This window comes from Ursus americanus, chromosome 10 (assembly GCF_024610735.1).
Source record: "Ursus americanus isolate L20-20 chromosome 10, mUrsAme1.1.p, whole genome shotgun sequence".
In the NCBI taxonomy this organism is placed as follows: domain Eukaryota; kingdom Metazoa; phylum Chordata; class Mammalia; order Carnivora; family Ursidae; genus Ursus; species Ursus americanus.
Window position 1 is genome coordinate 43,591,329 of NC_142136.1, and position 18,272 is coordinate 43,609,600.

At 42.3% G+C, this 18,272-nt stretch overlaps 1 protein-coding gene across 4 annotated transcripts in view; it reads left to right on the plus strand.

Annotated features, from left to right (window-relative positions):
- Positions 1–324: 324 nt before the first annotated feature.
- Positions 325–18,272, plus strand: part of DIAPH3 (diaphanous related formin 3) — a 475,240-nt gene continuing 457,292 nt past the window's right edge. For 3 of the 4 annotated variants that reach the window (XR_015725940.1, XM_087865106.1, XM_087865107.1), the window contains exon 1: positions 325–688. Coding sequence is in view for 2 of the 4 variants with exons in the window: in XM_087865106.1 (XP_087721232.1) it covers positions 512–688 (177 nt within the window). In the remaining 2 variants the exon portion in view is untranslated. Of the gene's footprint in view, positions 689–17,326; positions 17,386–18,272 lie in introns of those variants that run through there. The other variant, XM_087865108.1, reaches the window with a different exon arrangement.

Sequence of the window (18,272 nt, forward strand, 5' to 3'; positions counted from 1 at the left end):
CCCAGTGGCCATAGCACCACGGTTAGCAGATGATTTCATATTCCAGTGCTGCTCACATGGTGGTTCAGAGGGTCTCGCCTGCCTTCCAGGTTGCAGGAACCGGCTCTCCAAATTCCAAATAAACCTACACAAGTGACTTCTAGTAGGTTCTCAGGCTTTCCCGAGCTGATCCCACCGGTGCCCTTAAGGTGGGCTGCCCGGACCGCCAGAGGTGTTGAATGGCGAAATAAACGGGCCGCACAGCCAATCACGTTTCGTTCTGCCCGGAAAAGGCGGGTCCCGGGAGTGTCCTTGACAAAGCAGCGCGGGATTGGCGGGTCCCGAGCGGTCCACGGTGGCGGGAGTTTTCGGATGTGTTGGCGGTGACAACGGCAGCAGCGGTTGGGCTGAGTTGGGCTGGCTGGGCGGGCGGCGGAACCGGGAAGTCCAGTCCGCCGCGGATTCCCGAGCTCCCCTCTTGTGACTCGCATTGCGGCCGCCTTCTTTCCGTCCTCCAGAGCTTCCGGGAAAGATGGATAGGCACCGGCCGCGGCTGCACCACCCGAAGCAGAGCTCGGCTGCCGGGGCCCCCTACCCCGCCTCCGCCTCGCTCCGCAGCTGCGGGGAAAGCAAGATGCAGCGCAGGAAGGGCCCCCAGCACCCTCCGCCCGGCCCCGCGGAGGAGCCTGGAGAGAAACGCCCCAAGTTTGTAAGTTTCGCCTGGAGCTGTGGTGGGGCAGCTCCTTTCCTGCCTTGCGGAAGGGCTGCGGCTCAGGTCCCGGGATCCTTCGATTTCATTAAACTTTATTTGGCTGACAGCCATGGGTGGATCCACAGGGCCTGGGAGGTGAGGATGGGTGGGGGATAAATTTTGTTCTAAGTTTCTAGAGCTGCCAGTCTCCTAATAGATTTACGACGACAGGGTCCAATTCTGTTTGGATCCTCTGACAAACACACTGATCACTGTGCTGCCCCATATTTGTTCTGGCTGACATGGAAAGCGGTTCAGATGTGTCTGTATTGACGTCACTTAGGTGAACTTTGCATTTTTTAAGCCGAACTTCTCCCCACCCCTCTAGCGTCTTGAGGGTATGAGACATAGCAAAGTGAACTTTTAGGTGATAAGATTTCTTTTTCTGTTTAATATTTTAATCCACGAAGAACTTTTTAAGGTAGATGTAATTTTCTAAGTAGAAACAACTCGTTTGAAAACTTGGCGGGCTATGTAGTCACGGCTAAGGAATGTTTTGCTTAGATTGGAAAGAAGTCTAAGTATTTGAAACGCGCTATTCTGGTTGCTTCTCTTATTCACTTTGGCACCCGAGGGAGATGTCATGATCAGCGGCTTGTGAATCTTTCTGTTGGTGTCAGCTAGTGAAAGAAGGCCTATTGATGCAATGCAATGATGATTGTTTTATGTAGGTGTGGGTAAATCACTATAGGTTGGTAGCTCTGGGGTGAATCTAACAATTGAAAATTTAATATTGGACCCGTCCATTTTACTTAGGAGTATGGAAAAAATTTTAAGTTATAGATTATACAGTACTGCATGTGCCTTTTGTGAACAAATAAAACTCATTAGGAATTTAAGTCAGTATACACACATTAAGGGAACAGAGATTTGTGGAGTGAGTTGCTAGGTATAACAGTTAAAAATGATGGTTGAATAAAACTGGGAGCAGAGCTATGATATGTATCAGAATACAGAAATTGAGGGACAACATGGATTAATTTTGCTAAATTAAGTATCAAGATGGCCATAGGCCAGGGGACGTTTTGCAGGAGGATCACTATGTTGTTATTTTAACAGAGGTGAGGAATAAACAGGATAGAGTTAAACTGGCAATGTGGGATTCTAGCCAGTGTGAGAAGAATCCTGGGGCAATGACTTTTCTTCCTTTTAGAGTCTACTCTCTGTGTTAGTAATGTCATTCCATTTTGTTTCTCATTCCTGTGCTCCAGAATGCATGGGGTGTGATTTTCTGTGACTCTTCCAGCAAGGAAGGCATGAAAACAGAACCTAAACTAGTATTTAGGTTAGTTTCATTGAAGGATGTATCAGGTGATTTGGATTTCAATCTGTTTTTCATTTCTTAAGTAGGTTAAAAGGGTTATTGTAAAGATGAAATGACCTCTAAAAGCAATACTTTGAAGCTTTAAAGTTAATAAATATATCTAAAACAATGTTTGCTTTTATTTTTTATTTATTTTAAGATTTATTTATTTATTTGCGAGAGAGCGTGCGCATGGGTGGGGAAGGGCAGAGGGAGAGGGAAATGGTCCCATGCAGACTTTGTGCTGATTGCAGAGCTTGCCACGGGGCTTGATCTCACCACCCTGAGATCATGACCTGAGCAGAAATCAAGACTTGGTCCCTTCATTGACTGTGCCACCCAGGAGCCCCCACAGTGCTTGTTTTCAGATTGGAGTCTGATTTGAATCATTGTTTCATAATTAATTTAGAGGTAATTTGGAGTATTGGTAATCCCTGAAACTAATTTAGATTCCTGCTTAAATGGTAGTTTCTCTAGCTATATTTTCCATTTCACTAATTCTGTTATCAGCAATGTTTAATCGCTATTTAACTTGTGTGGAATATTTCAGTTTAGCAATTACAGTTGACTCTTGAACAACATGGGTTTGAACTGCACAGGTCTACTTATGCATGGATTTCTTCCAGTACAGTACTGTAAATTTATTTTTTCTTATGATTTTCTTAATAACATATTCTCTTCTCTAGCTTTGCTGTGAGAATACAGACCTAATACATATAACATGGAAAATATATGTTAATTTGTTATGTTATCGGTTAGGCTTCCAGTCAACAATAGGCTATTGATAGTAAGTTTTTGGGGAGTCAAAAGTTATACATGAATATTGACTGCATGGGGATCAGCCAGTGCCCCTAACCCTTGTGTTGTTCAAAGGTCAACTGTATTTTTTATTTCTGTAGTTTCCATTTGTTTCTTTTTCAAATCTGCCTGGTCGTTCCTGATAGTTCTTTGTTTCTTTTACTTTTTTAGGCATTTCCTGTGTGACTCTTTTTATTCTTTATTTGATAGTTCTGGTGCGTGCAATTTTTGGACTGTCTACATTGACTTGTGCTCATGGTGGCTTATTCTTTCCTCTTGTGCTAGTAGATCTTTGTAAGCTCAGTGCTTTATCTTAACCTGTCTTCCAAGAGGCCATAGTGGGGATGCTTTTCTCCGGAGTACTTTTCTGGGAGTGCCACTGATTTGGGACCACCTCTTATTGAAGTAGGACTCTTAGAGAGCCCAGGGTTCCATGCTTAGCCCCAACTCTGTTCCTGGCCTGAGGCTTGGTATGCCGATCTTAAGGCTGCCTTCTAAGCAGCTCTTCCCAGTCAGCCTAGTTCCACACTGCTCTCGGTCTTACCCTAGTAACTCTTGTTTTGAGGATGGAGACCATCCCTTCCTCATGAGATCTCAACAATGCTTCTATACGAGATCGTTCTGTAGTTCAGTTTGCTCTACTGCTAGATGTCAAGTCGGTTCTTGGCTTTCTCTGGATTTCGTATGGAGCCTTGTTAGCCTGAATCTCTTCGGGCCACCTAGTCATTGGTCACCTACTTGCCAGGGGCAGCTCCTTTTGACTGGAATGAGTAAGGTAGGTCAGTGTGTCACAGAAATAGGGATGATCTAGGTGTTTTGGTGTTTTTGCATATTCCACAAAGCTGCAAGCTGGCAGTAGAGCTTCGTGGGAAATTGCCCCTTACTCCAGTCTTAGATGAGGAAGGCAAGAGCTCTGGTGCCCACTGAGATCCTAGTTTACTTTGAGCCTTAATAAAGCAGACACATCCTTGTTTCCTGCTATAGGTATAGTGACGAGTCTCAAGTTACTTTTGAACTGCATATAGAAGTTTGTAGTCCAGAATTTCTCCTCATAGATCTGTGTAAATAGTAGAAATTAGTCTATTGCAAAAGTATGATTGTTTGGCTTCACAGGAAATCACCGACTTTTGGGCTGTTCGTGAACTAACTGACTTGACTTCAGTAGAAAATATGGTAAGCAGTGGGTATTGAGATGCTGGGGTTAGATACTGGGGGACAGGATGCCACCATTGGAGGCCGGGGGGACAAGGCAGGTACCTGGACGAAGGCTTTGTGAAGGTAGATAGAGTGCAGGAGGACCATTAAAGTTTGTCCAGCCCTAGGTCACACTCCCAGTAACTGAGCCTGAGTCTGATTTCCCTTCTAGAACAAAACAAAACATTTGCCCTACTTGTCATGAAATGTCTTTCAGTGATGCTGGGAACTTTGTTCCTACCTTAGAAACATATAGTACAGACGGTAGTGGCCCCCACATCCAGATTGAGAGCAGGATGTGTGGCTTCTGGAGAAGTTCCCATCTCTAGGCTGTGGGCCAGTTTTTTGATAGGAGGTCGGTGCATTTGGTGATCCTAGTTGGCAGAGCAGCGCTCCTTTTTAATTAGGAATATCCTTTAAAAGTTCTCACAGACTTTAGTGTAAATCTTGCATTTAATCTTATGGTTTCCATCGAACAGATTGTTAGTTATTGTTTAATTATGTCATTACAGTACCTTCAATTTTGGTTGTGATTTTTCACACAGTAATATCTGTGTCTACCATTTTGGGCATCATTAATAATAATAGTTAACCTTATTGTTATTGAATGAACCAAGTTCTGTTCTAGGTGCTACACACACACACACACACACACACACACACACACTCCTTTAATCCTTACAACAACTCAATGAGGTGTGTGGTCTTACTAGCCTTGTTTGCTGGATGGGAAAAGCAAAGCGCAGAGCTTGAACCGCCTTACGTCACACAGCTGCCTGGTGGTGAGGATGGCAGTGAACCCAGGCAAGCTGTTTCCCACATTTTTAGTCACTGTCCTGTATTCTCTCTCTCATTTGGAGTTTTAATCTTTACTACTTTCCTCATTCAGGTGCCGTTAAAAATACTAACACTTTTAATGAATATAGAATTAGTGATTTCCTGATCATAGGCAGCTTGTGAGATGGGAAGAGGTATGAAGTTGGAGAACTATTGTCTATTGTACTGGGAACTTGGGGGGATTTGAAATCAGAGTAGGCTTGATGAGATTAGTGCACGTTCACCTCGTTGCTTTGGTTATATCTTGAGGAAGGTATGGCAGGCTGAATAATGACCCCCCCCCCAAAGATATTCATGTCTTAATTCCTGAAACCTGTCAGTGTTACCTTCTATTGCTAAAAAGGACTTTAAGTTAAGGCTTTTAAAATGGGGAGATTATTCTGTATTATCAGGCTGGGCCCTAAATGCACACTAGGTGTCCTTGTAAGAAGGGAGGCAGAGGGAGATTTGACTTCAGAAAAGGAGAAGGTGATGTGACTCCAAGGCAGAGATGGGTGATGTGGCCCCAAGCCAAAGAATGCAGGCAGCCATCAGAAACTGGAAGACGGAAGGAACTGGTCTCCTTTAGAGCTTTCAGAGGAAGAGCGCTACTGCTAACACCTTGATCTGAGCCCAGTGAAACTCATTTCTGACTTTGGGCCTCCAGCACTGAGAGAATACATTTTTGTTCTGAGCCTTCAAGTTTGGTAATTTGTTTCGGCAGCCACAGGAAACGAATAGCAGGTATGGTTCTGAGGGTGACCACATTGAAAGGTGTGGTTTAACAGTTTATATACGCGTGTTTTAGGAGAACCATCAGATTCATCTAAATCTCTTCCTTGTGGTATCGTTTTATTTTGGACTGCTTATGATTGGGGTGGATATAAGATAACAGTTTGGTCTTCTGGAACAGCAACTAGAACTTGAATTCGTCTTGTTCTGCATCATTTTCGTAGTTGCTAGAAAGCTGAGAAAAGGTGGAGGTGATTTCTGTGTGCTTTTTTTGAGTTTATTTCTTCATTAAGTTCTCAGCGAAAGTGATGCTTTCAGTTGTCCTAGAGTTAAATCGTCAAGAATTGGACACAGTGTTCTTATTTGAAGTCTTTAGGCCCTTGAGTGTCAATTCATGTCAAAATCCACCTAACTCATTTGACATTGAAAGCTTCATAAGGTAAGATCATTTATTTTATTCAGGCCAGTCTTCTAAGTAAATTGCCTGAATTGCCCCAGACTTTTTTTCCCTGTTTATCCTTCCTAACAAGAGAAAAAAAGTTTTTTTTTTTTTTTTTTTTTGTTTGTTAGTATATGATTTATCAAAAGAAACAAAATATATCAAGTGGCTTTTGGGAGTATGTTTAGCTGCTGAAAGTAGATGATATATGGCATTTATTACTTCTGGATCATTTTGGATCTTTTGTGTGTGTGTGTGTGTGTGTGTGTGTGTGTGTGGTGGGGGGTAAAAAGGGATGGGAGTAGGGATAATTGTCTCAGATTTAGAGCAAGTCTTAATTGCTTTTTTCAAAGACTCATGTCTTTAATTATGAAGCAAGCAAACTGACATACATTTATTACACTGTGAAACCTTGCATCTCATCTCGTCTGTCTTGTAGCAATTGCTTCTGAACAGATGTTACCTGAAACACCTTTGTGCAGTTGGTACAATGCTAAAATTTGTCATGCTTTTATTATTGTCGTCGTGAATTAACTCTACTTTATGGCATAACTTTATTGCTGTGTCCTAGAATCTTTATATATTTATTGCCTTATAAATTGGATTTAAAATTGGCTTTTTATATAGAATGTAAAATAACATGTGTATAACTTGTTTATGCTTGCAGAATAATACCAGAAAAAACTGCTACGTATTATACTAATGTAATTGTCTTTAACTCAGCACATAGTATCCTCCCAACGAGGAATGAAACGAATGCTACAGAATATGCTTACCATCACACTCTGCTTGTTTCTCCCAGAAACTAATTTGACTTTTAGATCTATAAAATATAGATTAAGCATAACCTTTTACTTCATGGGATATTAAGGATCAAAGCATGAGCTTTCTTTGAACAGGATCTACAAAGGTAACTTTTCTTTCCATAGCAGCAGGGTGGCACTGAAATGCCTACCGTTGGGAATAATTTTCTCAAATAGCAAATCAAATAATCATTATTAACTTAGGGAAGGATTTAAGAGTTTCAGTAAGTTAAGTTTTGGTGCTGGAATGTTTCAGTTACTAGCTAATTAATGAGAACTGTTTGGAAACGCTTGCCATAGATTATGTTCTTCAAAAAGACCCACTGTCATCCTTTCTTAGAGTTTTTTTTTTTTTTATAGATGAGGCCTTGTGAATAGCATTTATGAGCAGTGACTTGGACCACTGTGAGGGCTCGAATCCTAGCTCTGCCATGCATTCACTTGGGCTAGTTCCTTCTCTCTGTGCCTCTGTTTCCTCATGTGTAAAATGGGATTGTTGGGAAGATTAGAAATTACTGTGTGGTGGGCCTAGAAGAATACCTGGCTCGTTGTAACCACGATGTAAATATTTGCCATTTACAGGATTGTTGTTGCTGTCATCAGTAGTAATAGTGGTAGTACAATGTGTTCTAGGTTTTAGGGCACTGGGGATATTACATCGGGTATTTGAATTACTTTCCTATACTGGAAACTCTTCCCAGGGTCAGGCTTTTTCCTCATGGCATGTGTGGCGGGGGCAGAGTCCTGCTGTTCTCAGTTCTCCTGGCCTGCCAGGTGACATTTGGGTTGATGCAGGCTTCTAATTGTGATGGCTGCATGGTCAAAGCAAGGTTTTCAAGCTTTGTAGGGGTTACGTTTTTATATGTAAAATGGGGACCATGAAACGATGATGCTTGCATACAGATGAAACTTAGAAAAGAAACCTACGAAAGCAACAACCTCAAACTTAGAAAAAAAAATCCTTGTGATTCTCCAGTGTGGACTTGAATGATAATAAAAATAATGTTACTTATATATATATAGATATAAACCAAAAATATAACTCCTTATGCTTATGGCTCTTTTACAACTGTAAAACTCAAACAGATTTTCACATAAAACCCAAAACAAAACTATAAAACGAATAAAATTCAAATGAACAACAACATTAATTTAATGTGATTGATGATGATGTTTTGCCGAAATTAAGTCATCGTCGTTGGATATAATAGTGGGAAGATATGCGTATGGCTGTTTTCCTTTTGTCAGCTTGACTCTTGGATGGAAATGGAATCCCAGAGGCTGAGGAAGCAGAGGACAGTGATAAAGCCGAAGATGCAGCCCTGCACGATTGGGAGAGACCTGTCATCTACCATTACTGTCTTTCTCACAAGATCTTAACTTAAGGCCCTGGGTGAAGTAGTGAACTCTTATAAACCTGGTTATGGTAAAAAAGATAATCTAGCCATATGTAGGTATTTCCTATTCAACTGTATGAAATTATTGAAAAGGAGCAGAAGGAATTGAAGCCAAGACCACCGGCATCTATATTCATTTTTCTCTTGAAATGCACCTCGCCATAGCTCTGAGTGTGTGGTTCCTTGAATAGTGTTATTTTGGCATTACGGACAACCTTTTGGAACGGAATTCTTACTGAGTAAGGAGATTGTGAAAACCTGTGTAGTGCAATGGATGTTGTTTAGCCTTCTTCTGGTGCCCTATTGTGGTGTATACACACACACACACACACACACACACACACACACACACACACACACATGCAAGTGTGGCCACTGGAAGCCACACTTCTGGTGGGAGGACCATGGTTTAGAGTGGTCATTCAGATTGTCCGGGTGATGCTTATTTTACTGCAGATGCTTAAGATAATCTTGGAAAAATACAAAATTGAAAAAGTCTTATGGACATGGAGAGTCCAGTAAGGGATCGGTAGACTCAGTTTGAGGAATCCAAGAGATGACTTAAGAAGGCGGTCAAGTACAGGAACCTGGCACAGGTTTTGCCCCTTTAGTTCTTCGTCTAGTGATGAGCTCAAAGTGATGAGTACGTGTTTCTCAGTTGTGAAGGATGTATACAGTGTGCTTCAAAACAGTTTTTCTTAATAGTTTATTGAGACTTTTCCCTTGTAATTAAAAAAAAAATATATATTTTGTCATGCAAAAAAGGGATAGAACACCGTGTGCTCACCAGTAAGTGTCAGAAGTGAAACTCTATAAATCCTATTGAAATGTCTGTCTTCTCCTTTCCTATCAATATTTCCTTATAATCTTTTCTCTTCATTTTCTTGAGGTGTAGGGGCTTACAGGGCTTTTTATTTATTTCATGAGGGACCTTCATGGGTTAAAGATGGCTAAATACCTGTTCAGCTGTCCAAGGCAATTATCGTTGATTCTAGGTTATTCTGGAAGTTAAAAGAGAAAAGTACATGCTTCTTTTGGAGTTGTGATGTAGAATTTTTTGAAACTCTTAGTGAGATACATGGATTAGTCTAATTGTAAGATCCATAATAGTGCATTTATTTGGCTTATTTTATTATAAAGTATCTTCCCAGGATGTGGGGAGTTTATTCTGTAATTGCTGCATGGTGGGTTGTTTATTTGGGCATCAGAAACTGAAACTTTGTAACATTCAGTTTTTAACTAGGATTTACAAATTGGTGACATTAATTATGGACTGTACTGTGGTATTAAACTGTTGTGTTGATCAAATCCTTGGGTAGAATGCAATTCATAAGGACAATTACAATTCATTTCTAATGAAAAATTTGACAGTCTGAGAAATGAACATGAAAACCAGAACGCACATCATCCGCAATCAGAAATTCAATGTGACAGTCTCATTTCTTTATAAAAGGTGATGGTCTCCAATTAAGACCATGCTCAAACTTCATTCAGCCTCTCTTCTGAAGTTATTATTTTGCTATTATTGATATGTTATCTTGTATCTTGAACCTGTTTTCGCTTACTTTATGCATGTGTTTGTGAGCTCTTGGAAGTCACTTTCTCTGCAATGCTTGGCATAGACTTGAGCTTACTACTGGAGGTCTGTGAATGCTTGGCTAATTGAAAATCTATGCAAAATTACTCTTGTAACCTTATACCACCTGGTTCATTAATCTATTCATGATTAATTTAAATTTAAATGTTATTGATATACCCTAAATGTCTGTTTCTTTTTATAAAAGATTTCGGTGGTGGTGGGGAAGGACATGTAAAGGCTATCAGAAGCATATCTGGGTCATTGGAGAACTGAGCTTACCCATTCAGGCTCCTCCAGGGGCCGGCAATGTGGCTTTACAGCCCCGCTGTGGTAAAAAGGACTTAGGATAGATTCAGTGGATGCAAATATGGCTGCGTATCTTTGGGCAAATTAATGAATTTTTGTGCCTCTCAGTTTTCCTGTCTGTAAAATGGAGTAGAGAACCACAGCATATCCACTTAGAGCTTGTTGTCAGGATTAGTTGAGGTAATGATGTTTCAGTAGTGTGGGCACAGTGCCTACCAGTTACTACGTGACAGCTATTATGAGTTTTACTCTTGTGATTCTTCCTCAGATACCAGAGGAGGGGGGATTCTCATCTGTAGTGTTGAATTCTCTAGGGCTGGTCATTTTGAAGGAGATGTGACAGGATCCCAGTTACTGGCAGCATTTTGACCATTCTTTTCAGCTTCCCACCTCCCTTTCTCCTTGCATTCCTGCTAGACACCTGCACTGTGTCCAGAAACCCGACCTTAATTCAAGTGGGGAACACACCGAGAGGTTTGTTTCCTGGACCTACTCCCCTCCTTCCTGTTTCATCTAGACCTCTAGCCCCTTGACCTTTTCTGTCTTTCTTTGTCAGTTTCCTGCTGACTTTCGCTCCACACTATACCCACACTCCACAAAAGTTTAACCCTGGAACTTTTGAACTAGGATCCTTCCCATTCCTCGCCTCCTCAAAATTGACATAAGGTAGACTTTAACTAAAGAGAGAATCTCTGGTTTCCTTGTCCATTTGCCTCACATCTCCAAACCTGGAGCAACCGGACAGGCCCTCTGGGTCTTGAACTGGGCTGCTGCATCGGGGTGGAAACCCTTCCAGCTCTGAACTGATTCCCTTACATTCTGGATCCAGGGGCCCGCTGATTAGCTGGGTCCTCAAACCTGCTGGATAATCATCATCATCACAATAGCTACATTTATTCAGCTCTCCCAGTGGGCTGGGCGCTATTTTAAGCACTTAATCCTCATTCACTGCTTCGAAGTAGGCACTCTCACCACCCTCTTGTGGGGCAAGAGGCCGGAAGCGGAAGCGTGAGGTGGGGAGAGGGGTTTGGGGCCTTTCCTGAGCTGCTACAGCTGGGGATAAGGGGTGATGGATACCAGCACAGCCGGTCTAATTCCAGAGCCCTGGCTATGACCTTGAACTTTGGTTACCTTCTTTTCCATTTCTCTTAACATTTATGCTAAACCGTTATCATCACTCTTTTTACCTTTGCTATGGGCTCGATTCCTTTTTGTTGTAAATAGTTTTTTTAAACTGAAAAAGTAATGTATGCACCTCTTAAAAAGGCCAGCAGTGTAACAATACAGAGCGAGATCCCCAAGACTTTCTTATGTCCCAGGCCACCAAATCAGCTTGTTCCCAAACAGCGGCCATGGTGACTTCTATTCATTTCTTTTGTATCCTTTAATGATACTCTATGTGTGTGTAAAATACCCACTTGTACCCACATGGGAACATTCCACAGCTTTCACTTAAAAGATCTTAGAGACGGTTACCCCTGGCTCTTAGCGCTCACCTTGACACCTTCTTCAGAGAGAAAGGCCGTTTTGCTTGAACTTGCTCAATTTCCTGCTGTCTGCACCTGTAATCTTCTCTATCTGCAACTCTTCCTCCTTTCCCCTCCAATATCCACAGAAGAAATGTCTGTTTTCCTGTTCAGGGTTAATCCCTTTACCCCTGTTCTTGACCCAGTCCCATTCCATTAGGTATGTTTCACTCTTTATAGGTTGCATTCTCTAAGAACGCTCCAGTGCCTCCCATTATAAAAGAAAAAGCAGAATCAAAACCAAACAGCCTCCCTCTCCGACTTTCTCTTGACCCTTCTCCCCTTCTGAATACTATGCTCTGCTTCCTTCCCTTACAGTCAGTTCTTTCCATTTATTCAGTAAATATTTGAATGCTCTTTATACCAAGTACGGCACAGGTAGATACAATTTGGTCCTTGTCTTCAAGAGGCTCCCATCCAGTCTGGTATGAAGAGACGTGTGAACCAACAAGTGGGAAGTGTTACCAAGGAGTCCATTTTATGTCATCTTGAAGGACTCAGGCTCTGAAATTAACCTGGATTTAAATCCTGGCTCTGTATTTGATAGCTGTGTGACCTTGGAAAATTACTCCTTTTTCTGTTTGTTTCTTCATCTACGAGATGGGAACATTATGGTACCTATGTACCTATATGGTACATTGAATATGATGGTTCGGTGTGTTAGAATGGGGGTTGACACATAAGTATTAAACAGCTCTTAGCTCTTTGCTGCTCTTACGATGGCATTGGCCAAGGGTAGAGTGTTTTCTTCGAGGACAGATTCAGCCACCTGCCATTGTTCCTCAACCTTGCCTTTGCTTCCGTTCATTCCACCGAAATTGCTTTGGCAGATCAACAATTGCCAACCTGGTGGCTGATTTCAGACTTTATCCTACTTGACTTCACAGGATTAGCACCGACCTCTTGCTTCTTGAAACCTTTGCCATGATGTGTTCTTCTCTTCTGATCTTTGCTCATCTCTCTTTGCACCCCTTTAAATTGGTGTTCCTAAGTACTGTCTCCGATTGTCATCTTCCAGTTTATACCTCCTTTCAGCCTGAGCTTGTCCATTTCTTTAGCTTTTACTACTACCTAGATCAACATTTTTTAGGAGGAACTTTCTGTGGTGAGATATTCTGTTCTGCTGTGTCCACTTTGATAGCACTAGCTCCATGAGGGTAATGCTCCCAAAGAGCTGAATTTTTAATTTGGCTTAATTTGAATTAATTTAAATAGCCCTGTGTAGCTAGTGGCCAATGATAAACTTTGACCTACATTCATTTTTAAAGGGACTGCCTGTGGCCCTCAGTGTCTTCTCTTGTAAGTCAGGCTGCCTGCCGGTGATGTGAAGATTTATTCCCGTTGGAGATCATGCACATCTTATTCTGGCCAAGATGATGCACCTTCATAGCCTCTGATGCCACCATCAGTGATAGGTTTATGAGCCAAATGACATCAGCAGTGACAGAACCAGGTGTAGGATCACACCCGTTGGAAGGGCTGTCATCAAGAAGACAAGAGATAACAAGTGATGGTGAGGATGTAAAGGGAACATTTGTGCACTGTTGGTGGGACTATAAGTTCAGCCACTGTGGAAAACAGTATGGAGGTTCCTCAAAATATTGTAAATAAAACTACCATATAATTCAGCAGTCCCACAGGATATATATACAAAGGAAATAAAATCAAGATCTCAAAGAGACATGGCACTCCCACGTCTACTGCAGCATTATTCACAATAGCCAAGATATGGAAACAATCTAAATGTTGACAGACGAATGGACAAAAAAAAAGATGCAGTATATATATAAACACACAATGGAATATTTTTCAACCGTGAGAAAGAAGGAAATCCTGCCCTTTGCTACAACACAGATGGACCTGGAGGACATTATGCTTAGTGAGATGAGCCAGACAGAGAAAGACAGATATTGTATGATATCACTTACAATGTGGAATCTAAAAAAATCCAGACTTGTACAAACAGAAGAATGGTGGTTACCACGGGCCAGCGACGGGGGAGGGATGGGGGAACTGGGGAGATGTTAAAGGCTATAAACTTCCAACTAAAACATAAGTTCGATATCTCTAATGCACAGCATAGCAATTAGAGTCAACAATACTGTACCATCTACTCCAAAACTGCTAAGAGACCAGATCTCAGATGTTCTCACCACAAAAAATAAGTGATAATTATGTGATATGATAGAGGTATCAGTAATGCGATGGTGGTAATCATTGCAATATATAAATGTATGAAATCAACACTCTGTGCACCTTAAGCTTACACAACGTTAAGTGTCAGTGATATCTCAAAAAGAAAAGAAATAGGGGAGGATTGTCTTCACACCCTTGGAAGAGCCGCAGTCCTCAGTAATTTGCACTAAGTTATTAGGATCATTGGGTGCCTTCTCATGGCTCTGGCTGTCAGCTGAGGACTTCCCCATAATCCTTGTTGACCTATTTTATTGGGGTCCTTGAATGGAGCTATTATCAACGTGAAACTTTGGACTTTTAGAAGTACTTTGCAAATATACTTGGGTTGTTGTTAGAGCTGAATTTTGACATCGCTGGAAGATTGTCAAGCAATTTAGACTGTAGTTGCTTGAGCTTGCAGCTTGACTGCAGAAATTGGTGTGTTCACAACCTAACGTGTGACATAGAATGCTCTGTGTTGGAGTTTCACCATGTCGTGATATGTCACAGTGCAGATTTGGTGCAGTATTGGGCTGCTTTGTATCTGATCCCATTCAAGGACTTATCTTTCCAAATTCCTCTGGATGACACGTGCAAAGAGCATTAAGACGAGGAACCTGTGTATTTCAGTATGGGTAGCCTTCGCAGGACAGTTACTTTTGTGATACTATTTTTTGAATCACCAGGAGGAGAAAATAAGTGACCCAGGCTCTTTTTTTTTTCTTTCTCTAGAGCCTATTTATTGGATTGTCAACTCCTTCAGGGCAGCTGCCATGTTTCATAGGTCTTTTTGGGCCAGGCCTAACGTGTTGTCTGCTTAGCTTAGATGCTAACTATATCCAGCTTGGTTAATATTTCTAGAAGAAATGTAAAATGAACTACATTTTATGCATAATACTAGGACTGAATGTAAGAGTTGGGATTGTGCTCTTTTCCTCTGTTTTTCAGATGTTCACTTCGTAATATGAGTCCTTTGGGCTCATTTGTAGTGACAAACCAATGTAGAGACTAGTAACAAAAAGTAGTAATCAAATTATGCAAGAAAACTTTGTGGTGATTTAGTTATTATGAAGAGTTCAAACTTCATCAATAATTAAAAATACTTAATTTTCTTTGATTAGCTATTGCCCTGTAATTTTTGATTTGTGTGTGTGTGTGTGTGTGTGTGTGTGTGTGTATGTGTGTTCTTGAATGTGGATATTTTTGTGGCTTATATTTTAGTCTGAATTGGGAGAGCATGGTTTTCAAAGGCTTGTGGTATATACTGCAGCTTAAATTCTACAAATTAGAAATAAACTATTCACTCCATCTCTATTACACACTTAAGAGAGCAACTTTAAGACATAAATGGGGAAACTCCCTAGCAAAACATATTCTTGTTAGTTTATAGAAATCACAATCCCCCCCCACCCCCAACTTCTTATACTTACTCACCTGAACTTTTAAGATACAACTTAGTGGTCAGTGTTATAATGCTTAATAATCATCCAGTTGGAATTACGTTCATTTTTCTTGTTAAGATTTCTCTTTCAAATTTCTTTGCCTCAGAAACTGCTTCATTTCCACTGCAAGTCCTCCCTAGATTTGATAACAGCTGCTGTCTCATGGTAGCAGCGGGGACTATGGGAAAGGAAGGGGAATGAGTCTAGGTTTTGGAGTCACAGTGACCAAGGGTCCATTTCCAGCCTGGCAAATCACTTCTGTGACAGTTTTCTGATCTCTAAGATGGGGATAATGGCTAATTAATAGGACCGTTGGGTGTACTGGTAATTATGAGGAGTGCTCAGGAAGTGGTGGTGGTAATGACGAGGTGGGCTGTATCATCTGGGTGCTGGGGGGAGTCTTGGGTTTTGTCTCAGTCAGAGCATTTTTTGGCTTAAAGAAACAGACCCCCATATAATATCTCGCTTGAAATTGCAAAGGGCAGTCATAAAGACAGAGCAGTATATTCTTGGATCAAGCACAGTAAATGTAGCTGGTCCTCCCAAGGGTTTGGAACCTAGAACCAAGAGCTGGCAGCTTCCGTCATTCTCTCTTTTTCTGGGGTCATACAGCCTTGTTTTGCTTCTCACTAGGCATTTGCTCCATTGTTGTATCTCCAGAGAGCACAGCTTCTGTTCCTTTGATCTTCACACAGCCAAGCTCAGAGCCTCACAGTTCCAGGCATACATGGTCTTGGCCTATGCAAGAACAGATTCTCATTCCTGAATCCCAAATCCAGATTTTCGGTAGAGTGAGGATATGATTGTCTCTGCTTGGGTGTAGGGATTGAGCTCTGTCACATCTGTGGTCAGGCCTGGCTCACAGAGAACAATGAAGACTGCTGGGTCCACCCCTATGACATAAAGAAGGGACTCTGTGCACGAGGCAGAGATGCCAAGTATCTATCATGTCAACACATGTGGGTCTTTGGAGTTTCCTTGATGATAGTCTTGGCACTGGAAGACTGAGTTCAGAAGAGTTTGTCCAAGTTACTGGTGTTTAACCGTGGTTGCCCAGTAGAGTCACCTGGGGGAGCTTTACAAGTCCTTGTGACAGGCTCTACCTTTGGGTATTCTGATTCGATTGGTTTGGAATATTAAGAAAAGAAAACAGAAACTCTTCAGCTGATTGTCTTTTGTGGTCAGGTTGAAAACCACTGACCCTAAAATGTGCCCTGTATGAGGTCTAGGCACTCAAAGATGAGGGAAACAAGGTCTCTGGTACATTAAAAACAAAAGAAAACAAAATAAAACAAGAAAATGAAAGACGTAAACACCAACTGCAAACAATGATCAGTGACCCAAGGGAACTGTAAACAAAGAGCTTTGGATGAAGAGAGGTGGGCTCATCATTTCTTGATGATAATGAAGGGTGACCCACCCTTACCACAGGTTTATGTGTGGAATACCTACTCAGTATGTCTGCTTTCCGCCCATCTCATTCACCCATCTAGCTGTCCCTGCCCTGAGGCCCGGGCTCTGGGCATGGCGTTGGGAAACTGCCCCTGCTTGAGTTCTCAGCCCCAAAGTAAGATGGCAACACGCGAGAGGCCTCAGCAGCTGTAAAGAGAATGGTCCAGTGTAACTGACGCCCAGCAAATAGAGCTGCTGGCAAAATGACCATGACAAAAATCCTGCTCTCAGGAGCCCACGCCCACTTTGGGCAGGGGACCTGCATACATTTACATCAATAACAAATGGATTTAAGTGGATTAATGGATGATTTCAGTGCCCAGTGGGAGGAGACTGTTGGGTGTGGCCTTGAGAATGATGGTGACCTGAACCAAGGTGATACTGGTGGAGATGTTAGTGGGAAGGAAGGGGATTTGATGTGGCTTTTTCAACTAAGGCTCTGAACAAGCGTATGAGGACAGCCGCTTCCTACTCTCCTGGTACCAGGGGAAACTGAAGCCCAGAGAATTTAATTGCCCAGGGTCACACAGCTGATCAGTATCTAAACTGGATTCCAGTCCAGGTGAGTTTGCTTCTGGAACCCAGGCTGTTAGCCTCCTGCTGGGGGAACGCAGGGCAGTATATAAGAGTCATAGGAGAGGTGAGCTTGTGGGAAAGATAGAGAATCTTCCTGAGGCAGGCGTTGTTTGAAAGGTGAGTAGGTGACCGACCGTACAGGGTAACAGAAACGGCCTGAGCGCAGGTAGGGAGAAGGAAGGGACTAGGACAGCGTCTCAAGCAGAGCCCAGACGAGAAATGGAAACATTGGTGGATCAGTCTAGCAGGGGAATTGCTTACAAAGGTTTTGGAGGGGAAAGGGCAAAGAGGGGATGCTGCCTGAGAGGGACCCTGTGGCGGGGCTCAGATATCTGTGGGCACTTGACCGTTTGTGGACCCCCTGTGGGAGGAACCCCTAGGGCTGGTGCTCAGACTCCAGTGGGGTCTGACGGATTATGCTGTAATTAAACTGCTGTAATTAAAAATTTTTTCTAACTTTCTTCAAACATGCTTGGCTATTCCTTCGACTACCCCCCCGCCCCCCTCATCCCTTCCAGCACCCCCTAATTCTATACTTAAAATACTTTTGTTAATGCAATAGAAATAGTTGGTGCAAAAACTGCCTTTGTGGGCTTTACAGTGTTTTGAGAGTATTTCTAACACTTCTTAGTAAGTAAGGCCTGGCAACATGGGCCAACAAGCCACTTACAGCGCCCTGAAGGAAATGGTTGTGAACAGCCCTGTTGCTTTCCTTCCCTCTGAGGCTTCTTGTATCGTGTGCGTATTCAGCTGTTGTTTACTGGTTAAGTTGATTATTCAGAGCGTGTTTTTGTACTTTTTGTGTTTGTGACTGTTCGTTGGAGGAATAAAACAGCCCCTGGCCTTACAGAGGTCTGGCGCCCACCTGCTGCGGCTCCCTCCCTTCGACTTTGTCTTGTTCTGCTGTAGCTGCGTTGGTTCCCTGTTCCTTGAGCGCCCTAGACCCGCTCCTTTCGGGGGCCGTTTTCCCTCTGAGTTTCTTTACTTCTTGTCCACACAGCTAC